The 26,831-nt window shown below is 43.2% G+C and overlaps 1 protein-coding gene across 5 annotated transcripts in view; it reads right to left on the reverse strand.

The window, feature by feature from the left end:
• HIVEP1 (HIVEP zinc finger 1) overlaps positions 1–26,831 on the reverse strand; it is a 149,361-nt gene that overhangs the window by 17,054 nt on the left and 105,476 nt on the right. For 4 of the 5 annotated variants that reach the window (XM_043590819.1, XM_043590821.1, XM_043590820.1 and 1 more), the window contains exons 4-7: positions 16,677–22,630; positions 13,314–13,447; positions 12,423–12,598; positions 7,717–7,818 (exon numbers count right to left, since the gene is read on the reverse strand). In XM_043590819.1, the coding sequence (XP_043446754.1) occupies positions 7,717–7,818; positions 12,423–12,598; positions 13,314–13,447; positions 16,677–22,630 (6,366 nt within the window). The remainder of the gene's footprint in view (positions 1–7,716; positions 7,819–12,422; positions 12,599–13,313; positions 13,448–16,676; positions 22,631–26,831) is intronic. The other variant, XM_043590823.1, reaches the window with a different exon arrangement.

Below are 26,831 nucleotides of genomic sequence, written 5' to 3' on the forward strand. Positions count from 1 at the left end.
GGTCTCCCTAATAACATCATTGTGGGTTACTCTCTCTTTTAAAAAGATTGGCCCCCATCTCTCAGAGGTCTGAGGTGATCAAGGTTTTTTTTTTAATTTTTTTTTTCCAACGTTTTTTATTTATTTTTGGGACAGAGAGAGACAGACCATGAACGGGGGAGGGGCAGAGAGAGAGGGAGACACAGAATCGGAAACAGGCTCCAGGCTCCGAGCCATCAGCCCAGAGCCTGACGCGGGGCTCGAACTCACGGACCGAGAGATCGTGACCTGGCTGAAGTCGGACGCTTAACCGACTGCGCCACCCAGGTGCCCCCGATCAAGGTCTAAAGATATGCTGTACGTTATTACATGTCCTGTTAGCATGGGCAGTCTGTCTGCGATGGTCGTGAAGGTAAGCCCCCTTCCTACAGCACTGTAGGACCCCACTGCCCATGCCGCTCCTACACTGTTAAACCAGGAAATCTGTCACGCGGCTATCAAAACTCCGTAGGAATTTAAACCAGTACCCGGAGAAGACAACGTCACAAATTTTCATGCTGATCGAGCCTTGACATTTTAGAGGAATGGGTTCGGTTCCCAAAAGACAAGGGGCTCCTGAATCTCACTTAGTTTTCTTGAATCACTATTCTCTTTAGTAGGCATCTACAACCTGTCAGCGTAATTAGTGACCAATGTCAACTGCGTTTAGGAAGAGCCAGGTGCTGCTAAAGGACAGTCAACTGGTTGAGTTTACTTAGTTATTCCTGACTTCCACTTTTCACCTGGCTGGACTAGCTGGCTCCCGACAACTTAAGGCCGTGTCGGCATGAAAGGCATCTGCGAAGCCACCATAACCACTACCTTTCTGAAATATAGGTAAGAAAGCTAACCGTGCTAAGAGCCGTGCACCTCGCTGCCAGCCAAGCCCTTCGCACTTTCCTGAATGTTTACTGTGGACACGCGGCAGCTGGAATCCCAGTGTGGTTACTGACAGTGCGCGTGCACAGGCTTAATACTGGATTTATGTTAGATTACAAATATGAGAAACGATATCAAGACCCCAGGATGCCACAGAAGCATTTGAGAAAGCTGTTCACCACTGAAGAACAAAGACAGCAGGTTTGCTCGTTTTCATCGGTGGGGCCATGAAGACGGAGAATATGCTCTCAGACAGGAATGTCGAGATGGGCAGGGGATCCTAGGTGGCAGCTAAAGTCGCAGAAGGAACCACTGCCATGCATCTGATCCCTACGAGGGGGAGGCTGCCCTTGTGGCCAGGGTGATGGGCAACCCCAGCGGGTAAGGAGGGTGCAGAGAAGTGAACCTCGAATGGAAGATCACTCGACACTGACCAGCCTCACAGCCCCAAGCTCCGGTCTACCAGCAGATGTACGCTTCAAAATTTAAAACTGTAATACCTGAAAGCATTGACTCTCCTTCCTAAGTTTTTAAAAGGCAGCCACTTCATCTCCTACAAATGTATGCCTGGTAATTTGTATGTTTCCTCGGGAAGGGAAATTGACGGTAAAAGTGAAACACTTCATAACAAGCTGCTAGGCCTTATCACATCCTTATGGAGTCGATAAGGGCAGGGTTTCCAAATATACACAGAAACCTTAAAAGCGGGAACAAATCAGGCCCTTACCTTTTAGGACAGTCTATTCTATGGGGACAATTCTATACCAGAGTGATGCTGGGTCAGAGTAGAAATTAATTCCAGGGGAAACAGTGCTCCCTAATTTAATAAATGAAGAACGAGATTTCTAAGTTAGTCGTTACATATGTATACATGCAATTGGATGTCACGGGAGAGAAACCACGCCAGACTTTCCACCCAAACTTGTAAACTCCATCTACAGGGGAATAAGGGACATAGAAGAACTGAGGCACTTTCTCTATAGAAACAGCCTTCCAGAAAGAGGCTTTTTGCTCTATGTTACGGTTTTATTGTTGCTGCTGAACGGGACCATCCACTTAATGAAATCATGCTTCTTTTAGTCACTATTATGGTCTAATTTCTCACTACAAAATAAAATCACATCATCGGTGGGGGCGGGGGGGAGAACAAAAATAAAACCAAAGCAAAACAAAAAAAGAGCTCAGCAATGAAAATTCCAGAGTCACGGATTAAAAGCCCCATTATCTTTTCTTTTGTTTCAAAACATTTGAAAAAATAATCCAGATTGAAAGACAGGTGTATGTGGGTCTAAGGAGGCAATGGCTTTAAATGACTGTAGGTGACATTAAAAAAATTAAACTTTTTAAGTCTTGGGAACACTTTACATATTATGGAATGTTTAAAAGAATAAAAATATGGGGGTGCCTGGGTGTCACAGTTGGTTAAGTGTCCGACTTGGGCTCAGGTCATGATCTCACAGTTTGTGAGTTCAAGCCTTGCGTTGGGCTTTGTGCTGACAGCTCGGTTTTGGATTCTGGAGCCTGTTTCGGATTCTGTGTCTCCCTCTGTGTCCCTTCCCCATTCGCACTCTGTCTCTCTCTCTCTCTCAAAAATAAATTAAAAAACAGAAGAGTGAAAGTACTAGAAAAATCATAGCAAAGAAATCATGGTTTTCGAGTGTCACAACATCAAGACATCTGTATCAACTGCCACAGCAGAGACTCTGATTCTATCTAAGGATAAGTGAGCACAGTTTGCACCTGGAGGAGTACTCCCTCGCGTAGTCGGACCCGTCCCTCAGCACTGGTCAGCTATGTGTCCTGTCCAACTCCCTCACATCTTGTCCCAGTTACATGCTTATCAGCACCCTACTTCGCTCTCCTAACCTCGGGGCTTTTGCCCAAACGAGTCCCTCGGTCCAGAATGCTGCCGCCCGTCAGCTGCAGGTACGTCGCCGATAAAGCAAAGTATGGATAGATAAGCCCCTTCCCCTACTTCCGGGACACCCTCGGTCATCTTTCTACAACCAACGAGGCATCTCTGCTCCTTCCCCAACCCCAGCCTTGGGGAGCGAGCCCTGCTGAGTCTGTGCCTCCTGAGGGCAGTGACTGTGCATGTAACAGCTGCTCAAGTGCTAAGTACGTAAATGGATGTGTCAGTGAGAGAATTAACTTCTCTTCTCTGGAACTACTGAAGAACAGAACAGATCTTCACCCATCTGGAATGGTGGACTCATCGGAGAACTTGAACTAACTTCTAGTCTTCTGATCCAATGACCAATAAATAACAAATTAACACATGCCGTCATCGCCTCAATGTCACCTGTGTCTGCCTAGGCCATGTCACGTAAACACTGCTTAGAGTAAAGGCATTAAATACTATATTAGGGCTACCACCGGATTTGAGTGAAGGGATTTCATGGAAACTAACATGTCAAATTCTAAACATCATAATATGGAACAATTTTCTGAGAGCTAATAGGTCATTTTCCCCTCCAGTCCTTCATTAAATCAGCAACTATTTACTACCTGTCACTTGCCAGCCACCATCCTAAGAAGCTGGAGATATGGCAGTGGGCATATTACAATCCGTGTCCTTATGATTTACTTCCTAGTTGAAAGGAACAGATAATGACACACACACACACACACACACACACACACACACACACACACACCCTGGGTAGGGGTAAGTGCGATAAGAGACAAAGCAGAACAGAGAGGAGCAGGAATTGCTGGCAGGAAGACAGTGAGGGTGCTTTCGGCCCAGGGGGGTCAGGAAGCCCTCCTTGACAGGGCAGCACTGGAAGAGAGCGCCGAAGGAGGTGATGAGCGAAGTCCAGCGGGATCTGGTGGAGGGCACTCCGGAGACAGGAAATGGGGCCCCGAGATGGGGCCTGCTGGGCTGTCTAATGAAGAGCAGGGAGGTGCGTGTGGGTGTAGCTGACTGAGCAAGGGCAGAAGACGCGGGAGTCGAGCTTGGGAGAGACAGTGTGAGGAAGGTGAGTGGGCTGGAGAGCCCCCAAGCCCACAGCAGAGCAGAGCTCTGAATGAAACGGGAAACCTTTAGCGGGTTTTAAGCAAAATGATGACGTAATGAAAACAAAACGCTTTGGCAGCTGTGTTGAAAGAGTCCGTAGAGAGGCTGGAGTTGGACACAGAGACCAGTCAGGGTCTCCTCCAAGCGATTTCATAGAGGTGGTGATAGCTGTGACCAGGGTCGGGCGGTAGAGGTAATGGGATCCTGAACACCTTTTGAAAAAAGAAAAAAAAAGCCAAAGTTTCTAGGGGTAAATTGGGGACGGAGGGTCTCAAGGATGACTTCAAGACTTTTGGTTTAGTAGCTGGAAGGATGGGAGAAGACGAGAGGGGAGGCGTGCTTCTTGGAGGTAAGGGGGGAAATCGGAAGTCTGGGGCTCGTCCGACTTGAGATGCCCATCGGATTCGCGAGTGGGGGTGGCCGGCAGCCAGATGGATGTGCCAGTTTGGAGTGAGTGCTGGAATTGGCAGCAGATAGATGGTATTTACAGTCAGAAAACGGAATGAGATTAACCCGGTGAGTGGGTATACACAGAAAAGAAAAGAGATTAGCCAGCCCAGCCCCAGGGTGGGGAGGTGAGGCCAGGGAGGTGAGGAGGGGCAGCCAAGGAAATGGAAAGAGAAGAGCCAGCTGGTGCATTCTGGGGCTGTGTGCGATCAGAAAACAGGACAGCCTGCAGACAAGCAGCACCCCACTGCAGGCTTCTGGGCTTGCTCCCCTAAAAGCACAGACACCTGAGGAACTGTTAAGCAAGATCCCCTGGCTAACTATCATTGATTTAATAGAGCGGAACTTCTTTCCAAAGAATAATAAGACACAACCACCTTAGGAGAGTAATGAAGAAAACACAAACAAAGATGGCAGACTATCACGCATCTAATCGGCCGAAATGTAAATTCCCGCAACGTAAGTATGGTTAAGGCTGTGCACAAAAAGAAACGGCTCCGGAAACCCATTCAAAGTTATCAAGCAAAATTCATTTTCTTGGCATCGACATACAAGGTGATAGATACCGTTCACGCAAATTTAAAACACGAGCCAACCGACCACATACTATTCACGGATGCGGAAATAAATGTATGTCACACGAACTGAAAAGAGAACCCCTCAGCTCAGTTGGCGTCCGCCTCTGGGAGGGAGAGTGACCGGGAAAGGTGACCTGATGTGTAATGACTTGTTTCGCTGTTTTTGTTTTCCAAAAACACACTGAATTTATGAAAAAGACTTGAGGCAAATAAGAGAAAATATAATAATCAACTCTGGCGTGAATACATGAATACAGGTAATAAAACTCTTTGTAATCTTTTTGTATTTAGAAAAAAATCAAAATATTGTTTTTTGAAAGCACAATAGAGTGAAAGGAAAACAAGACCACTGGTTTCAAGCAACAAATTTTTACTACATTTACACCTACATTCCAAGCCCATAATAAAGCGAAGGAAGAAGAGATTTGTTGGCACATTCATTAGGAACCGTTAGGTCTCCAGAATGGCACGACACTTGGCAAAATCCACCTATGTGCCAATACTGAATCTACTATTCAATAAACACGGTGAAAAAACAAAATATACTACCCATAATCACAGTAATTTAAAAAATGTAGCCAAGAGAAAAACAAGTAAAATAGCTAGCTTTAGCAGAGGGTCTCCTCTGAATATGCAATTAGAATATCAAGTCTGAGTTATAACCTGAACCCTGCCTCATGTGCTTTTGGAACAAGCTGCGGAATAGAAAAATGAATGAATAGATGTGTAAGTCGGCCTGTCAGCCAATCTAAACAATACATGATAATTCATGGAAACCACACTTGATTGTCCTATGCAAATTCAGAATATAAACACTCCCTTCCTTTAACTGTAGAGGCTCTTTCACTTACTTTTTGTAAGACAGAGAGATCTTCCTCAAGAAGTAAAACCTGTAAATGAGCATATATTGTGATAATACTTCCTGTGTGTCCGTGTTTTTCAGACAGTAGTACTTGCCATTTCTGCCTCGTACCTTTCCTAGTCAGTGGGTAATAATAACCTTGCTGAAACTCTTATTCATTCTTCCCAGTTTTCTACTTCTGAATGACTCGGTAGAATAGCAATACAGCAAATACTAGCAAAGCAAATCAATAATAAAGCAAATAAAAAATTTATTCCCTTCATGATGGTAGGTCACTCACTGCATGATTTCTAACAGCAGAAAACAAACCAACTGTCTATATTAGAAGTGAATTATAATTAATTCTATCAACTGTGTCAGTGTCTTTGTTTCAAGACACGGACGTAGAATTCAATTTCTGGCAATTCAACAACCGGCTTTTAACAAATAAGTTCCTAAGAAAAGTGACATGTACATTAATGTGATATGCACTTTTAAATCCTGATCTGGCCACCCCTAACATGCATCAAAGCAACAAGGTGTCTAAAACGCTTAAAAAACTCCTTATTGTCCTAAATTTGTTACGATTATCTTTTTTCTTCTATCAAGAATGCATCAGTTTATTCCCCAAAAGGAGTTAAAGGCAATCCTCTCCATGTGCTTAAAATACTGAATCATATCAGCTGTACCACTTAAGACGTGAGTCACTTCCTCTGCATGTTTAGAAATAAGTTCAGGCTCATTCATTTAGTGTGCTACCGGTTGTTAGGTGGAATTAAAAGCGTTTGACTTTTTACCTATATTTACCATGGTGTGCTCACCGTTTACTCTCTGGAAATATTCTACGTATCAAACTAATGCATGTTAACTAAGACATGGCAAGCAGGTAAATGTCTAATTTAGGGCACTTTTCAAAAACAGAAAGTTTCTTTTTTAAAGAAAACTTATCTCTTTGATAAATTCTTGACCTATGTAAAAAGTCTCACGAAAGAAGAATTCTACTTTCTAATTAGAACAGAAGAATGGGTTTATTTTCCCTCAAAATTGGTCAGAGATAAACACTTAGATTTGTTAACACCGTTATGAAAACCCCCAGCCAACGTTTTCAAAATGACAAACATTTTGGGGAAGCACACAAGTGTTTTACTGCACAAACATTCCCAGAGCGGCTGCTACATGCAAGGCCCTGCATTAGGATCACTCCGTCATCAGTTCTGCTCATGATCTGCTTAAGAATCTCCGTGAGGAGGAAAGGTCGGCATGTAAATAATCCAAAAATGAGGCCGAAAGAGACTCAATGCTTTCAGAGAGCAAACTCGGAAATACTACAGGAGCTGAGAGAAGAGAAAAATGGTTTCCCACAGTGTGGGAAGGGAAAATCAGAGAAGGCTTCATGGCAGCGGTGGATCTGAGGTAGACCTTGAAGGAAAGTACGATTTTGTCCGATGCGCACTGGGAGCCACGTTTTGCGTGGGGATTGAGGGCGGGGTTTTGAGGGAGGGCTGTACAGGCAGAGAGCCAGATCAATGTCACGTAAGCAGGAAATTTAAGCATTAGGGTAGGTGAAAGAAAGAAAGGAGAAAGAAGGGTGGTAAGGCAGGCGGACACCAGATCATAAAGGATTCGGGGGATGCGAGCTCATCATTTATTCAGTCGGCAAATGGAAACCAATGGAAGACTTGCAACGGAGTAGTGCGACCAGACGCAGGCTTCACGAAGATTAATTTAACATCCGTGGGAATGGATGGACGGGAAGGAAGACAAATTAATGATGGGGAAACTGAGCAGGAGTCTGTTGTACAGTGTAAATAAACAGTAACGAAAATAAGAACTAAGCAGTATCAGTGGGAATGGAAAGAAGAACATGGACGCAAAAAAAAAAAAAATAGTACATCGTAAATAGCATTTATGAAAAATATGGAATAAAGCCTTACCTGATTCTTCTGTATCTTGTTCATCTATTAAACCTACTGAGACGCCTAAATCCACACATTTCTTGCTATGTGTCTTGGACTTCATGTGTTTTGTCAGATTTCCTTAAGGGAAAAGAATGTTTACTAAGCTTACGCAGTAGTATTTTGCTGCTGCATTTGTCAACACTGGCAAATTCCATTCCTACTTCAAATGAAAGCACAGACTGTGGTTATACAGTTCCAAGACTCAAATTTGGACAAAAGAAAATACTGGTATCTGTATGTTGTAATAACCTCGTTATTTACTACTAACAACTTCTCTTTTCAATTCTGCCTCTTCTACTCGGATAATGTCTACTTTTGCCTTTGGTCTCTATTCTGTCGTCCTTATTTATTTTTTTAAAACATTTTAAACATCCTCAATTTAAAGTCCCTTTTGGATCGCACTAAGATGTGTAGTTCCTGGCGTCCAAATTCTCCACCACTGTGCCTGCCGGATCTCCCTCATGGTACTTTGTTTCCCTGCACGCCTTTTAGTTTTTATCGTAAGCTTATCTTTAGCAAGACTGTTTTCCACGGAACCTTAAATACCCTGAGTTGCAGAAACATCTCTGTGGGTCAGTTTTCCAACTGCTTCTACTCGGGGCTGAAGGTTTCAGACCTCTGATTCTAGACCAGTTCTTTCTTTCTTTCTTTTTGCATGGCATAGGTATGGGATTTTGCTCTTCAGCAGAAATGTTCTTCCCACATGGTCCAAAGTCACTGGACAGGAGGGCCAGGCTTATTTCAGAGGCCTCGGACTCTATTCCAGTATTAACATTAAAATCCTTGAGCTGTGGGCATATACCTGGCTTTGCTGTGCCCATGAATTCTTGTATTTTAAATTTTATTTATTATTATTATTATTATTATTATTATTATTATTATTTTAAGTGTCTATTCACTATACTAGCATGGAGTTTCTTTTTTATTTCTGTTACCTGGGAATTTGCCTTTTTTAAATTTCAAGCTTGACTATCTATTAAACACTACATTTGTTATATCATAAACAGCATTTCTGTTATTTGGAACAGGAGAGAATTTCCTGTGTTAATTTCACTTCACCATATTGCCTAGACGTCTCATAACAGTATCTCTAAAGACATGTTTCCTTTGGCGGCTAATGTAGCTAAGTATTATCAGGTTAACTGGGACCCACTGGGAACATCCGTCCCAAGTGACCACGAATGCATGGGAAGAGCTCAGATTCTAAGGATGCCAAGCAGTTTGAGTGCAGAACGCCACACACACAAAAACATCGCCAACAAGGGAAGGTCCTCTCTTTTGAGAAAACAAAATCCAGATACTTAGCTTGGTGAGCAGGGGCGAATTAGTATTTGAGAATAAGCCTTGAGGTAAAGATGTCTGAATCCTTGGTCTTAACTTTGGGCTTGCAGTAGCAGAAGGGCCTGTGAAACTGCTGTATTTATAGAGCCTCAGTACCACTAAAACTTCCCTAAGTACTTGGAACTGGTCACGCTGTCCAAGCCACTTCTTGCACTTCACAGCGTGCAGCATCTCAGAGCTTAGTGCTTAAAGGGCTCGAGGGTGACAGGGTTACCTGGACTAGATGATATCTAAGACCCAGCAAACCCTGACTTCTGTAATTCCGGAGATGACACCCGGCTTAAATGGCTTGGCCATGTCTGATATTTACTTGAAATACACTTAAAACAAACAAACAAACAAACGACACATGAGGTAAATATGGCAAAATGTTAACAATCAGTAAAAGGTGGACTGGTTGGTAGACTGGTGTTCATGATACAAATCTCTACTTTCCCGTAAGCTTCAAAATGTTCATATTAAAAAGTTGTAAAAAAAGATGCTTTGGCCATCTCAATACGGCTTAAATTTCCATTTACAAGCCAAAGCACTTCCTAATACAATAACAATATGACAAACCAAATTACTTTACCGAAAGTGCTTTCGTTCCCTACATGAACAGTCACGGAAGGTTATTTGCTTCTTAGAGACGTTAATGGATAATTGTAACCAGACAAATTTGGGACTATAAGCTTTTAATAAGCATATCTTCTCATAATTCGAGCTATTACTTACTACTAACCTACTTCTTAAATAAGTTAAAATAAACACGACAATTTGCATTTTAACATGCAAAATAGATGCATATATCCCTTAGCAATGCCATAAACTCTGTGCATCAACATAATAAGTAAATTTTTTAACAGACTTAAGAAACATTAGTCTAAATCGTCTGGAAAGCACGTGAGGTTTTGTTTCTGGGCTCCTACAGCTACACAGAGAGTCTAGCTTTCTGTGATATAAATGGTAGTAAATCCTGCAGGGGTGCAAGCTCACTGTGTCTTTTCTGCTGACTGACCTTTAAAGCAGAACAGTGAAAACAAATCAATTACAATTCTTTTGGAAGTGTACTCATCAGATAAATTAAGGGGACAAATGACAAAGTAGAGATTTATAGGCACGAGGCATCAGAAGCATCAATTTCTAGCACTGCAGACTGTTTAGCTGGCCGCAGCGTGCTCTTTCTCGGTACCCATATTTATGTGGCATGCCATTACATCACTGTTTTTCTGTTCCTATCCAGACACATCCAGTGGGGAGTAGAGTTGCGCTGGCGAGGACGACAGAGTAAATCAAGGAGGACAACATCTGCAGCCTAACCTAAAAACGAGTCGACTAGTATTCAGCTGCATTTAAAAGATACTATGGAATCTGTTTTACAGATATTCACAAAAGGCAGATTTCTACGAGGAAGCTGACCCGTAAAATAAAGAACTATCACCCTGAGAAGAGGGAAATACTGAATTTCTAATATTTTCTTCACCGGTCTCCTTAGCTAGGGTCGCTTTCCTCAAATACGTATTTATCGCATAATTGCAATGGATTTTCTGACAAAACAAAACATCTAACGTAAATTCAGATCGGCAGCATATCCGAGAAGTTGGAAGACGTGAAAACTGCAAAGATCTAACGCTCACTCTTCAGGGGTCATTACGCTCTGTCCGCCTCTTGGGAAACATTTATCTGAACCTTTACGTGACGCTGTTTGGAGTTATTTCACTAAGATTACTTACTTGGTGATTCAGAGTATTTTTCTCGGCCAAGAAGGTTCATTTGGCTTTCCACACCTAAGTTTCCCTCCCTTTCTTGCCCTCATTTTATGAATATCATTTAAGTATCCTGATTCCTTCTCTTCTTTCTATTGAGAAATACACATTTCACATTATACCTTGATCCTCTTTTATTCAGCAACATCATTCTGTAGTTGGTAATCTTTTATGAGTTATATTGGCCCATTTCTGGTCTCCTGGCTGTGTACTGGAAATTCGCAGATGTTGCGTAATCACAGGATCAAAACCAGTGAAAGGGCAATAAATTGGGTTAAGAAATCATAGTACCTTCTCCTATCAAAGCCTGCGCACAAGACCAGGAAAAGCATCCTGAAACCCACCCTCCATTTCCAGAAGGTGAATCCACATCACAACCAGAGGACTACAGACAGTGAACCTCTCAACTACTCATGATGTCCCAAAGCTATTCAGAAATATTCAAGGCTAGCTGAAGAACAATTCTGTTGTTGTTATTTCTATTATTCTTGCTTCGGGTACTCCCGGCATCTAAGGAGAGCTAATGTGAATGTTTAGTTGCTATGTATCATAACTCTCCTTAAACGCCAAAAAATTCTAGCCAAATAACGTAGTAAATTTTGCTGACGAGTTGATCAATCTCTAAAACAAAAACCCTGAAGGCAGCCAATATAATCAGAAAAAAGTGAATGTTCACTCAAAGGGAATAAAAATAAAGTTTCTGTAAAAAAATCGTCAATTAAATATTTTTCACAGATATCACACTTTCAGACAGAGAATTTTAGGATGACATTGTTTTCTTTGAGAGAGGTTCTTATTTTTAAAAGGTAGGTAGGAAATTGAAGTCTCAAGTAACAAATTTTTATGTAATGATTCGCGAGCAAGGAGCCTAATGGAAAGTGGGCATTATTTTTTAAGTAGTGTTCTCGTTATATGTAGCAGGGAATCTGGAGAGGGTAAAATTACCTTAACTATAATAAAGACTTGCAATTTAAATAAAAACATATAAAGCATACAGAAAGAGTACTAAATATAATTTTAATGACTAGTTCTGAGTTCTATGCACATTAAATAGGACAACAGAAGTTTTCTGAAGCTGAAATTCAATAGAATTTGGGTAAAAAACAAAAAGCATCATGGAAAAAAAAGGGCCTTTCATGCCTAAAATTAGATAATAAGACATGAACGCAGTCATTGTAAGTTTACTATAGTTATTATTTAAACTTTCACTTCAATCCTGTAGCACAGAAAGGAGTTTCCTTATCATCATGAAAATTTCTTTTTCTTCTTCAGCTCCAAAGTATTTTTGAAATGTATTAGTCATCATGTTATGCAACTCTAATCTGGGGAGGGAAATAAAAAAGGGTAGTTGCTCCTTTTAAAATGTTATATTTATTATCTATATTGTGAAAGTATATAATTAAAAGAAAACCTTTTTCTTCCTTTCCCTGAGAGGTCTAGAGACATATAAAGAGACAAGGCTACCGTGTTGACAAGATGTTATTTCTATCAGTCTATTCAAGCTACTGCCTCCTTGGTCACAGAGCGTCAAGGTGGATCTTGGCTCTACTAACTCAATGCATATCAAAAGGACCACCGAACAATGCCATTTCATACCTTTCGTCTTAAAGGAGAAGTTACAGTAAGTGCAGTGGTAGGGGCGGACATCTGTATGGGTCCGTATGTGTTTCTTTAACATACTAGGTTTCTTACAACGTATTCCACATTCTTCACAAATGTACTTTCCTCTTCCCCTGCCTCGGACATATACATACTCTTCATTTGATTTATATCTAATTTAAAGACAAAAAATAGGGAGATTGGATACTAGGTCTTTGAGAAAATATCGATGATTAGAATTCAGCTTACAAAATACAAGAAGTCACAATTTTTACACTCATTCGATACAAATTTTATGCACAGGTAAGTAACAATATTCCAGCTTTTCGCATCAACATTTAATATGCAAATAGCCAATTCTGGTCAAACCACCTTACTGGATACCAGGTTTAATTTTAGAACAGAACTCCCTCTTTCTCAGCCACTGGCTCCAAAGTTTTCTTTATTATTAAATTCAATTACAGCAACTCTAAAAGTACTGAAATTTCTCTTGGCTTCACTAGAGCTACAATCAGCTTTTACAATGTGTTTTTCTCATAACCGAAAACACAGCGACATCCAATAGGCAGTGAATTTGTCTCTCTTCGAGCAGATTTCCCACGGAGCTCCTTATTGTAAATCAACGTGAAACCCAGAGTTTACTCTGAAAATAGTTCTTAGCTGCCTCCTAGGACCTATGATGTTTCCTAAATATTTTCTTGATCAAAATGGATTTATTTAACATGACATCTAACATATATTTTGCCATGAAGATTCTGTTAATAAGCTGAGAAACCTTGTAACATTTATATAAAATTGGCACTGGTTAAGTCTTCATTCACATGAAAGCAAATGTACATTTAAAAAGTAAGTTTAAATGTACATTTAGAAAGTAAAATTTGTACTTGCCCTCCATCAAATATTTTAATTCTTCTTGGTTCACTTTTGATTAAGGAATTTTCTTTATCTTGCTCACTGTTAATTTCAGAGGCATCTTTATTGCTGAATTCAACTACTGTGGACTTTTGATTACCTAATGCTCTCTGAAAGGAAAAAAAAAAAAGAGAAACTAATTTAATAAAACTGAAAACACAAACATGCTAACGTTTCACTTGGAAATTAAAACATGGCAGAGTACCGTACGCGTTGTTAACTTAATGGAATGCATTTCAAGGAAATAACATGTTTAAAGGTCATTTGCTCTCTCCCCTCCCCTATCTTTAACCTATCTGTCTGCACCACTGCGAACTGATAAATCCTATGTTGTTTTAAGATCCCACCACAGTCTCCTGACCAATCACTCACACTACACTGTATTTCTGAAACGAGCTTTATTCTTCCGAGATGGGAAAGCCGCCAGTTACCCCGTTTGGTATAATAATGTCTCATACTCCGAAGAACGTGACCAATTCCCTGCGACGTCGGTGGACTGTAACTGTGCACTTCTGTTCAAGCAAAAGTCCGTTTGCCAACATTCTCCCCTTCTCCTATCATTTTAAACCATAATTATGTTTCCCTGCTGTATCTTCTCAAAAGTTCCTGAATACCGATAACTGTGACATACAGGCAGGTCAGAAGTCAGGCTGTGGACTGATAATAATTAAGTGTCTGGAAAACAGTAACACACATCAACATGGCGAGCGTTGGGTGCTTCTCCTCTGGAAACACTACCGTGACACCACCTTAGGATTTCACAAGCGTCCCCCTCCTCAGTCCCTACCATTCTCACATATCCTGCGGTGCCAGCAGCACAGGATCCAGTGTGGAAGGACACTCTCTGGGTGAAGTCACTTGTCCAAGGTCAAGCTTAACAGCAAAGGCTCAAACTCCAGTCCTCTGGCCAAATCCAAAGTGAGGCACAACTTTTCTGATCAAGGGGCCTCTTTGTCCCAAACCCTTAAAAACCACAACCCCAAGCAGATGGCTCTGCACTGAGATGACCTGATTCTAGCAAATGAGAGAGTGTGCGCCATGGTCAGAGGGCCCGCGCAGCCTCAGAAGGTGCCCCCTGGGGAGCGCAGGAAGGCAGTGCGAGGAGGTAATGACACTGACCCTAGCAGACAGGAAGGCATCGGTCTCCTCTTGTCCTAGCAAACACACCAGGTGTCCCCACAATCTGGAATGCATACGCACACTACCCCTTGACTTTATACCGTTAACGCTAATCCTGCTTTTTACCTTCTTTTCAACACCAAATTCCCATTTCTCTTTGCCTCACTTTCCTACCATCGAATCTGGCTTCTGTTCACCAATTACCAACGAGCCAAATGCCCAAATCCTTATCCCTTCCTTAGTCTTTATGTGCTTGGCCACCTGTGCAGTTTATGTTGTTGACACCTTGCTTCTCTTAGAGACCCTTCCATTTCAGCACCTTTCTTTTCCATTCTCCATTATAAGTACATTAACATCTGGGTTGTGAGTCAACCCAGTACCCAGGCCTCCACAGCCACCTGCCCATGTCCCCAACACTCCAGCGATATTGGGACCGCTCGGTCCAGGAACCACGTCAGTCTCCATCTTTATGTGACCTTTATTTGACCTCTCTGTCTGAGTATCTTTCCATGAAATTTCCTCCTTGATCTATGTGATACCGCTTTCTCCTGGTCCTCCTCTTTCCTTGATGAACAACCTCTCTCAGTTTCCCGTATGGACTTTCTTCATCCATTCAACCCTTTAAGTAGTGGTGAATCCCAAATCCATTCTGAGATCTTCTGTCCTTCCTCCCGCTCTGAGCAAGCTCACTAACTACCCCCATGCACCAAGGAATCCCGACACCTTCCACCAGGAGTCCTCGCCTAGCTCCAAATCTAAGTACACATTTCCAGAGGCATTTCTACCAAGGCACTTGATGCTGAAGGAGAACCACTTTTCCAGAGGCGCTTTGGGAATATTCCAGAAGCTCTGTCTAAATTCTCATGATCAGGTCTCATCTTCCAAGATTCTGATTTTAGTAGGTCTGGAGTAAAGCCGGGTCATTTAAAAATTAAATTCTGAATGGTTGCCTGCACCCTCCTTTGTCGAAAACATTATCAATGGCTCTCCACCAGTGTGCATATTTTTTTGTTTTTTACCTATATTTCCAACTTGGAAGCATGTCAGTGTTTCAAACTTACACCTTCTAGCCACCCATGGCAGACTCCTCAGGATTCTTTAAAATGAACTAAGTTCTTTATCATGTCCATGTCATGTCAGCAGACTATTAAAATTTCTCATTCTTTTTACCTGAAACAAAAATCCCTACATTTTTTTTTAAGACTCAGCTAAAATATCACCACTTTGGGAATTTCGTCCCTGTATCCATACCTCTTTAACCTACCGGCAAATTTAGAGACTTCCTTCTTGGTAAGTATGTGTGTATGTGTTTGTTTATATATATATGTATGTATATGTATGTATATATATGTGCATGTATGTATATGTGTCTATATTCATGTATGTATATATATGTATATATATACACATATATATGTGTATATATATATATATACATACATATGTACATATAGACACACATATCATGTCTATGAACCTATATTGTATGCTCATGAACCTGTAGAGGTCACGGACTTAATCTATAATTCTTAATGTCAGGAGTCCACCATGATCCCCTTACCTATTTATTCTCACTTAAATGATTTTTCCCATTTTATAAGGCCAACAACTCTAGTAAGACTGATTACACAAATAACTCCAAATTACAGTTTTATGACCCTATTCTATACATCTTGACCAAATCAACTTAATTATATCAAGTGTATAAGTCAGCTATTCTGTGAGTCTTCTCTCTGGCACTAAGATGATTCTAACACTAGGTGGGAGTTGGGACTAGCATGGCCAGGGGAGGCTAGTCAGGTGTAGAAAGACAAGTATGAATGTCTCTGCTTATATTTTGAAATGAAATGTAACAGTCTTTGATTACTCACACCTCTATTCCCCTGCACCAGCAGGGACAAAACACAAACATAATCTCTTTTCACTTAATACAAGAGAAAGATGAAAGTTAAACCGTGATGATCTGTATGTACCATTACGTAAGGACAGCTCAGGGCAAGTTTTTTCCAAAATATCTCAAGACAGAATCACCGAAGGATTCCATGTAACCCTTATCAGTCTAACTTGCGGGGTAAACTTCTCATCCTTTCGTCTGGGTGACTTTATACTTACACAGCATAATTTGTCATTCAAAATTAAGATACACTTTCCAGTTAAAACATTTAAAGGCATCAAGACATCGCACAAACTATTTGTGAAGATAAATGATATGTCAAGTACCTTGCTTAAGTTGCTTTTCCACTTGCTTGAATAGACCAATAAATCTGATTTGGAATGGGTAGTTATTGCTTGACAATATAGTGATTTTCCAGTCTTCTGTTTTGAATTAAGGAGAGAAAGGGCAACTTTTGTAGGCAAACCAAGTGGGTTTGGATTACTGGCACTAACTGTCCAATCAGTATAGGCTGAAGTTTTCTGGTCATTCTGAGGCAAATGCAATGCCTTCTGCTTTAATAGGTAACACCATGTAAAGTTGGTTGAGGTCTTCAGGCTGGGGAAAGGCAGCTGCTGTGCACCTCCCGCATCAGACACTAAAAGTGTGGCTTGACTTTGGTCTTGGATGCTCTCTTTGTCACGTTGAGTTTTAACCCCTGGAGACTTCCTTTCTTGGTTACTGTCTACACGTTCCAAAGGAGAAAGGTGAATGTCTTCTGCAGGGGCAGGTGAATTTCTCACTGTAAGAGTGAGCGACGTGGAGGACTTGATGTTTTCAAACTCCTGTAGTTCGATTATAGGTTCTGTAACTACAGACTTAGAGTGTTCGGATGACAAATCATCAGCTGGTAGGACATCTGTCAAACTAACAGCCTCGCTACTAATTTCAGGTTGAGAAAAAACATCCTGTTCCGACAGCACACCATCAAGAGGCTCCGTAGTACAAACCTGCCTCACTAAAATAGGTTTCTTCTGTTTATTAACTTCACTAGGTCTTGAACTCCCTGGTTCAAAGGGTCTGATCTCTGTTGTACAAATAGCCCCATTCTCATCTTTAGCACGCTTCTGGTGCTTTTCCATGGCAATGTCTAAACTGTTTGCTGGGGAAAGCATCCTTTTACTTGAAGCTGAAGATTCTTGCTGGGGGGAAAGCCTACCAACAGACGTTTTCTGGGTTACGGGCAAAGGTTCTGATGGAGGGAGAGTCTGACCCATCTCTGAAAAAACATTTTCACAGACAGGTTCTGCCTCTGGGTTTGACAAAGCATTCTGGTGATCTGTCTGCAATTTTGGCACAGAATTTTGTTCCTCGCTGATTGGCACCATGCTACAATTAGCCTGGCAAATTGGCTGGTTGGACAGGTCTTGGGTCACCAGGATTTGTGGCAGAGGAGTGACTGTGGCAAAACAGTATGCTGGAACGTTACTCTGCAGATGCACGGGCAATGCAAACGACGTCGGCACATTCTGCGCCTGCCCCCCTAGCTTCAGTGGTGGTGCAACACAAGAACCGGACATGGCATCTATCAATTTGGTTGGTAATGCTAACGATGTCCCGCGATGGTCAGCAGCCCCAACTGGATCCGAGAGAACCTGCTTTGGCAAAGAAAGCACAGGATTGGAAGTGCAAGACTGGCTTGAAGTGAAAACCTGACAATGAAGTTGGTACTTGGGAGCAAAGCAACCTTTACTTTTAGAAGCTACACATAAACTGGGATTTGCATCCGGCTGAACACTCTGCATAGACACTTGCAGAGACGTCTGTGTGTTTGGGTGGCTGTGGGGGGTGTGGACTGGACTTAACACGTTGATACCGAAAAGCTGTTGAACGGGGAAGATGTTAGTAGAGCTGGAACTGGAGGTTTCTGTTCGCTGATCCTTAACTTGAGTCTGGGAGTGCAGAGCGTTCGCAGGAAACTCGGCTAAAGATGCATTCGTGAGCTGAGGGCCCGGAAACGGTGCTGTGTTCACGCTCGCAAGAGCGATTGTTTGGAAAGATGGTGGGTTCCCGGGAGACACACGACTATCTGGGGCTAGGTTTAAAGATATCTGCCGCATCAGTGGGCCCCTCCTTCTTTCTAAGAGAGGCACGTGCCCGGTGACCCCCATGCCCGAAGGAGACGTCAGGGGCTGCGATTCAACAGGTGCTGTTGTCTGGGGTGGAGTTATGCTTCCACAGTCAAACGATTTACTTCTGAAATCGGAGACCTCCATCGACGTTTGCACGCAGCTAATGTGTTCTGAAGCGGTGCGCCTCATTTCTCGGTGAGTTCCAGGAACGTTCAGTGTATTCGAGCCAGCTGGAATCATGAGAAACTCTGCTCTGTTTAGAAAATCCATTTTGGGGGAAGCCTCTGTTTTAGAAACCTCCTCAACGTCCAATGAAGCTGAGAAACTCGAAGTGTGAGATAAACTACTCTCCCTACTTAGGCTCCTGGACAGAGTGGAGTCGAAACTCGATTCTGTGGACGAGTGCTCCATCTCGGCAAGACGGAGCCTCTTCTTTTTGGGTGGCAGCTTCTCGGTTGGCAACTTTGACAAGGTTTCACTACGCTGAGGCCAACTGAACTTCTCTGACTTTTCCTGATCATAGCCTTGGGCTTCGAGGTCCCGATCTGGCTCTTCGGTGACCAGAATTTCTGGGACTTGGATGTTGTGCTGCCGAACGAGTCGGGAGGGCTGTCCCAACACATGTCGTTCACTTGGACTCTTCCTGGGACAGTCCTGAAGTTCTGCTCTCAGAGCATCTGATGGCAGCGCAGGCTGGTGAGGGTGAGACGTGTTCTGGGGAGGGCGCCCTTCTTCTGGGGAAATTCCCATCACTTTCAAAGACCCGGGCTTCACTGTCCTGTTCAGCTCCTGGAAGGAGACTGGGGAACCTCTTTCAAAAGACTCAAGCTTGTCGAATGAATTGGGTCTGCTCAGCGAGTTGGTATGCTGAATGACGGAGATTCCAGTTCCGTGCCTCTTCGGCTCCGTCTTGTCCTGGGCAGCTGAACTTATGTGTTGCTCCATGATGGTAGACAGCTTGGGATCCATGGTCTGGTCGGGACCTCTGGCCGCCAGCTGGATTTGGGAGGCCTGCAGCTGTATCTTTCTGTGCTGGTCACTTGTTATTGCAACGTTATGCTTAGACAAAGTGGAAGCAGGGCCCAGAGAATTCTGGAACTGGAGGCCTTCGGAGCTTTTCGGGGACGCCCCCCTTTCATTTTGCTGCAGTTCATCGTCATCTCCAACACTCTTCATCTTCCTCCGTTTTCTGATCTGAGGTGTCTGCTCCCACACCCCTGCAGGGCCTGCAACTCGGTAGTGCAGAATCTGAGGCTGTGTACTACCAGCAGGCACGGAGCTGTGTTCAGGTTCCCTCACGGCCACCTTTGTTTTTGGTCCATGTAACTCTGAACAGTAAAATTTCTTATGGTTTTCAAAATTCTCCAGTTTTCTATACCTGTTTCTGCAGGTTTCACACTCAAACATTGTCCCTCGCCCTTGATGGGATTTCTTTTTCTCCAAATGTGAGCCTGGGGCCAAGGACTTGCCCCTGGCCGGCCCAGTGTCACTGGCCGCACCGCATCCTGGATAGCTCTCATCCAGGGACTGTCCAGCACCGAGAAGGTGGTTTTCATTTGCTGAAGAGTCTTCTACTGCTGACTGTCTGACAAGGGTCCGCGGATGTGCACTCTGGGGCACGGCAGTGTTAGGGCCTGACACAAAGACGTCATCGTAGAAAGCGCCGATTTTGTCATCAAATGACTGACTTCCTCTCAGGGGGTGAGGGGGCGGGATGACGCTCGCAGGTACTGCTGAATAACCTGTGGTAGGCATGGAGTTACTTCTCGTAATGGGCAAGCAGTCAAGGGAAGGTACAGACAGAAGGAAGACTTGCTTCGATTTCTCGGTAGGGGTGAAAGGGGACTTTGGTATATCCGAGCTGGAGCTTGTTCTCCGTCCCATTGGTTTCAAATCGAATTGGAAAGAATCTTTAAATATGTATGACTTGGGAGAGTCGATACTTCCTCGCCTCGAGAGAGAGGTTCTCCGTGGCTTTACGCTATCCAGCTGCTTATCGTCAACCAAGGCTTCGTTGTCTGAGATCAGCTTTGATATCCGCTCCTCAAGTGTTTTTGTCGCCAAGGGTGGGCGCATCTGACCCGGTAGGAGCAATGCTTTTTCACTTGTTGACAGAGCAGAAGGTGCTGGTGTACTGATCCGAGGTGCAGAGGGCCCATTATTCTTACTTAAGTCTTGGTCCGTGGTGGGCAACGTTTTGGCAAAGGGAGTCGGCGGACTCGCGGTCTGGTCGGCACTTTCCGAACGTGAAAAGTACCCAGAATCCGTACTTCCTAAACTCCGAGGACTCAGAAGTTTTCCTTGCTGCTCTTGGGAGCAATCGGTAGCCTGCTGCCTTTGCAGCTGGGCATGTCCTGTCCCCACGTGAGATTCCTGTTTCCCTTCTGGCTGACTCCCGTCCCCTTTCTGACGGGACTTCTCGTCAGTCTCGAGGGAAGATGTCCAGGCTGAGTGGGACAGGACATTGGTTCCCTGAAGGTCCTTCGGTGTCTGTGCACTAGACAGTTCAGGCTTGGAATCCGGGAGCTTTGGGCTGTCGACTCTTAGAGGGGACACACCGACAGGGTGGACCACGACTTTTGGTAACTCTGGCACAGCCTGTGATTCTGAAGATTTGTCCTGTAGTGGAAAGTCACCTACCACATGGTCTGGATTGCTTGGAATGGAACCTGATTTTGGTAACGCTTCAGAATGGGACATCATTTTCATTATCTGCACAGGCTGTGGGTCCATGGAGACCGGGTCGTTCTGTCTTTCCTCAGCAGCCCCCTCCTCATCGCTCTCCCCACTGTCTTCTACGTCTGATTGGATGCTAAGTGCTTTGGGGGACTCCTGTGACAAGAACAAACCACCAGCATCTGGTTGCAAGACAAGACCCAGTTTGATAGTATGTGCATGGGATTTTTTGTGCTTGTACAGATTGCTTTTAGTCTTAAATGAAAATCCACAGGTCACACAGGGATAGGGTCGCTCTCCAGTATGGGAGCGGATGTGCTTCAAAAGCACGCTAGGCTTTGCACAAGCTCTATTGCAATACTCACAAATGTATTTTCCTTGTTTTTTTGGCTTCTGATCTTTCAGAAGAAGATTGCACATTTGCTCCACACTGTGGTTAACGACAGAGGCGACAGGAGCTGAATTATAAATTGGCGTGGGGGCTGACGGTGCCGAATGGGCTGGACTCACGGACATCGGTGAAGCAGAATCCATTTGCTGGTTTTGAGGAGTAACCTGAGTTCTACTGGAAGGCGGAGTCAGACCCACAGATGATGTCGCTGCCATATGATAAACCTGTTCAAGTTTGGCATTCTCTTGATTTTGCAGATTCACCAGGGACCTTGGGAAACCTGAACGTGCTGGAAGCGGCTGATTTTGTTGGTGAGGCTGAGAAACGAAGTGTTCGTGTTGGTTACACGGGTGAGACACTGACTGAACTGTGGCTGGCTCACTCTTCTGAGTTGCAGACACGTGCACTGTGTACGAGGGACAAGGAGAAGGCTGCGACTCAGAAACAGATTCTTGGGAAGTCTGAGTTGGGGCGTCCGGTGAGCTGCTGTTTAACTGAGAAGGGGGTTGTACAGTTTTATTTGGTCTCAGTTTTTCTACCTTAACTGCACAAGATGAGCCCTTTTGCGACAAGGTGCTCAGCTCTGGCTCCATTGCCTTCAGTAAGACATCAAATGCGGTGTTTGTGTAAGAGGAAGCGGGACTACGAGTGGAGGAGATACATTCACTGCGGTCAGTCCTGGTTTTACTCGACAAAGATCGAGAGTCACATTTTGCATCCGGGAAGCCCGACCTGCTGGGGTCAGAGCCTGCCGATCCCCATCGGCGCAGTTCAGATGGGTGCTGCAGAAACACGGGCTTCTTTGGGGACACAGAATCTTCGGATTTGGAGGCCTCCGCGACTACCCCAGGTGTTTCTCCATTGTGTTTGGCAAACTGCTTCCCATTTTTCACCGGGCTAGGATTCTGCTTCTTGTGAGACTCCGGCGCGCTCTGAAGAACAGCAAAAGCAGGCTCGTCTGTATTTTGTTTATGTTTTGCCTGAAGGGGACTCCTCAGGGGGGATTTTGGTATTTTTTTCAGGTGGTTCTCAGCTACAATCTTTTTTCGTTTCACACCTTTAAGTGATTCTGAAGTTGCTTTAATACCAGCCTCTAAGATTTCTGTTAAAAAAAAAAAAAAAGAAAAAGTTAAAAAGTCAATTGGTAAGACGGTAGACATGCCAACCACGCGTATATATATTTTTTTAAATGAGGATTACAATCCCGAGGGCGTTACGACAACTAAAGAAGGTGGTTTAAGGAAAGCGCACTGTGGATAAAACTGTATTTTGATATCTTGGCATTTGTAAGAATGGTGGCAATCAAAAGCTATTGGAACAATCGTGCAGAGACCTTAGTGTCCATTTCCGGAATGCTTTGTTCCTCCCTGGACCCCCAGCTCAGCAGCGTCCTAGAACCTGATCTTTCAAAACTATGTTATTCTCCCTCTTCACAGTGACAGCTGAGGACTCAGTGTATACAACAGTCTGAGACACCTGCTGCACAAAGAAGAAAACTCAACCTTTTAATGCGGGGTATTTGACGGTCCTGTCACAATTTAGTATCTTTTATTTTTATTTATTTTTTATTAGACAGAGAGGCAGAGTGAGCAAGGGAGGGGAGGAGGGAGAGGGAGAGAATCCCAAGCAGGCTCCACGCTTAGCACGGAGCCCAATGCAGGGCTCGATTCTGCAACGCTGGGATCATGATCTGAGCTGAAATCAAGAGTTGGATGCTCAACAGACTGAGCCACCGAGGCGCCCCACATTTAGTACCTTCTCGAGAAAACTTCTCAGCAAGTTTTAAAGAGGATTCCAAAATAGGCAATAGTGCCATTTTTGTGAGGAAAAAAAAAAAGCTAGTATACAATAATTTTTGGAGCAAACATATCTCAGATGCTTATGAGATATTAAGGTTGGCAGAATCATAAAGAACTACTATTGCAGTAATTATATCAGTGAACAAAAACTATGAAAGTAAAAACATCTCCCTTATTTGTGGTTCTCCACCAACACAATTTAAAAAGTCATAATGTTGGGGCGCCTGGGTGGCGCAGTCGGTTAAGCGTCCGACTTCAGCCAGGTCACGATCTCGCGGTCTGTGAGTTCGAGCCCCGCATCGGGCTCTGGGCTGATGGCTCAGAGCCTGGAGCCTGCTTCCGATTCTGTGTCTCCCTCTCTCTCTGCCCCTCCCCCGTTCATGCTCTGTCTCTCTCTGTCCCAAAAATAAATAAAAAACGTTGAAAAAAAAATAAAATAAAAAGTCATAATGTTGTAATGGCCCTTAGTTTAAAAAAAAAATCCCCATTTTAACAGAACAAAACATCCAATGGCTAGGTTTCTTTGTCATTGATGACAGGTAGATGGAAGGCAGGTGGACAGGTAGGTAGAGCTAACTGTGGGAGACAAGACAGGAAGCTACCTTCATTTCTGGCTGTGTTGGAAGGAAATCCGTGTTTAACTGGCCTCAGCCCCCCACAACCTCTGGCAACTACGACGTTTGTGAGCAGTAAATACCTGCCATAATTTCATTTGTTTCCATTTGTTGGATTCTTGGGCACAGAGACAAAAACTCATTCAAGCTCCTCTTATTTATTTGTAGAAAAGTCAAATACTCAAATTCCTGGTTATTTTCAAATAGACGTTGCAACGGACGTATTTGAAATTCATATCAGACCAAATGCCTATGCCATAATAACCACTGGAGATAAAAAATTTACATAAAATAAAAAAAAATACCCTAGTCCTCTTGTGATGATCGGTTTATGTGCTGTGATAGATTAAGTTAATGAAAGAACACAGGACTAACACGCTAATGATACGTTTATCCACCATAATCAGAAGAGCAAAAATTTAAAAAGGGAAGGGTCCCTCATGACTAAAATGCTTGAGCTAAGAAAAACAGAAAAACAAGTATCAGGTTTGTTGATACGAAATGATGTTGAGCCAATCTTTTTTATGTTTCGATCTACTCATTTACAGAATGTTTCCCACTGTTTTTCCCTTTTCAAGATAAATGCAATAAACTGAATGTCCTATGTTGTGCCTACCGGGCTAATGGACACCATGAAAAATGCGAAGCATCATCTAGGATGAGTAGCTTCCCCAGTCACTTCCAAAAGGCTTGGAGTGGGTTGTAGGAAAGGTGAAAGCCACCAGGCTGTCAAAATACATATAAAGACACAGAGGGGGGCGCCTGGGTGGCTTAGTCGGTTAAGCCTCTGATTCCATTTCAGCTCAGGTCATGATCTCATGGTTCTGGGGTGGATCCCCATGTCAGAATCCCTGCTTGGGATTCTCTCTCTCTACCCCTCCTCTGCTCTCCCTCTCTTTCAAAAATAAACGTTAAAAAAGACTGTATGTATGTGTATACACACACACACACACACACACACACACACACACACACACACCCATGTCAAGCCCCTTCCAGAACCTACGGAACCAGTGGCTTCGTTGGGTAGATAGGCTTATTTTGTTATGTTTTATGTGGTTTTTGGAATAAGCTTTTATGTTTAGATAGTTATTTGTAAAAAAAAAAAAAAATTAAATGTCTTACACTTCAAAAAAAAAAAAAAAAAAAGCAAAAATTCAACCCACGAGCAGAAACACCCGGAAATACCATATTAAGTTTTAAAGGGATTCTATAAGCCATCCTATGTATGTTTTAAACAGAAAGGGTAAAATTTAACTTTGTACTTAAAATGAAGCTGAGTGAAAATAAAGGAAAAACCGCCCTTAAATCTGTATTTCTTTATGGAGACACCACTTTCCTAAAAATTCTTCTGAAGTTAAGAATTTGGACAACCGTATTTTAAATAGATATTCTGAACTGCAGGCTTCAATTTTAGACGATTCAGCTCCCTTTTGTCAGTGTCTAACATTTACATTCTATTTGCATAGTTGTTGACTCTTGGTCTCTCTGAATTTTAACACTTACTTGGTGCTAATGCATCAATTCTTTCTTTCAAAATGTTGCAACCTCTTTTGCTTTGTGGCAGGAGCCTGGAGCCAGCCTGGCTGATGGCCTCCCCTCCTTGGCATGACTTGCCTTTTTTCTGTTTGTCTGTCTGCAAAATTCTTTTACTTCTGAAATCTGTTAACTGCGAGTCAGTTCAGAGTTTGTTACTACACAAACTTTAAGCCTTTCCCCCTAGAACACAGTGTCCTTCTCCATGAGGAGACGCGTTTTGTTTCTTCCAGAAAACTTTTCTTTTTTTTGCATCTTCAAGTAGATCTATCTTCTGGCCGATGTTTTCTTTGGGATGGGCTCCTTTATGGACACTAATTATCTTTATGCTGCACCATCTTTACAAGGATTTAAATTGCTTCCACCTTTTTGGGTTTTTCTTGCCTTTCGCTTTCTCTAGAACTATCTAACGCTTCTCCCTATGTCAGTCACTCAATTTTCAGGCTATTAAATTCCTTACTGTTTCAAATGTCTTTATTTGTTTTGGACGAAGATTGTTTCGTTCTCATCTTGTTCCCTTAGCTCCATATTTCCCGTTTCATCTCATTTTATTGTCTCATACCATGTTTGAGTTGTCGCTTAAGTTCATGATCTTGGGGCACCTGGGTGGCTCTGTTGGTTAAGCGTCTGAGTCTTGATTTCGGCTCAGGTCATGATCTCACAGTTCGTGGGCTGGAGCCCAGCATCGGGCTGTGCTCTACCAGCGCAGAGCCTGCCTGGGAGTCTCTCTCTCCCTCTCTGTCCCTCCCCTCGTCACGCTCTCCCCTCTCTCTCAAAATAAATAAATAAACATTAAAAAAAATATAACCTTATTAAGTTCAATGCTTAGAACACACTTCTGTTTCTGAGGGAATATTTTAAGGCTGAGCGTTTAGTCTGTCTTTTCATGTTCTGTGTGCTTTTCTAAGACTGCCTGAGATCATGGGGGAGGGGAAGGGGATGGCGTTCACTGGAGAATGTGATCCTAATCGTTTTTGTTCTGAGCTGCAGTCACACCTCTAAGATTTTGTCGTGTCTCCTTTAACAGAGTTCACACTCCTTGCTCAAGGGATAAAGCCCATTCCATCATGGGTGGCTGGATGGGGATGACTTTGCATGTTGGATCAGTCTCTAAATCCAAGGACTTTGTGGTCATTGTGGTTGTGAATGGAGAGGGCAGCGGACGGGATCGGAGAGAATGCAAACACAGGGAGGGGACCGGGCACATCTGAGATGAGCACCACACTATCATCCCAGAGCTGGGACTGAAACAAGTTGTGTGCCTCACTGCCGACCGTTACCTTGGTTCTCAAGATCGGGGCAGGCGTGCACAGAGTGATTCGGGCTGCGAATCATAGACAGAAGCCTCCTTCTG

Source organism: Prionailurus bengalensis, chromosome B2 (genome assembly GCF_016509475.1).
Source record: "Prionailurus bengalensis isolate Pbe53 chromosome B2, Fcat_Pben_1.1_paternal_pri, whole genome shotgun sequence".
NCBI lineage: Eukaryota > Metazoa > Chordata > Mammalia > Carnivora > Felidae > Prionailurus > Prionailurus bengalensis.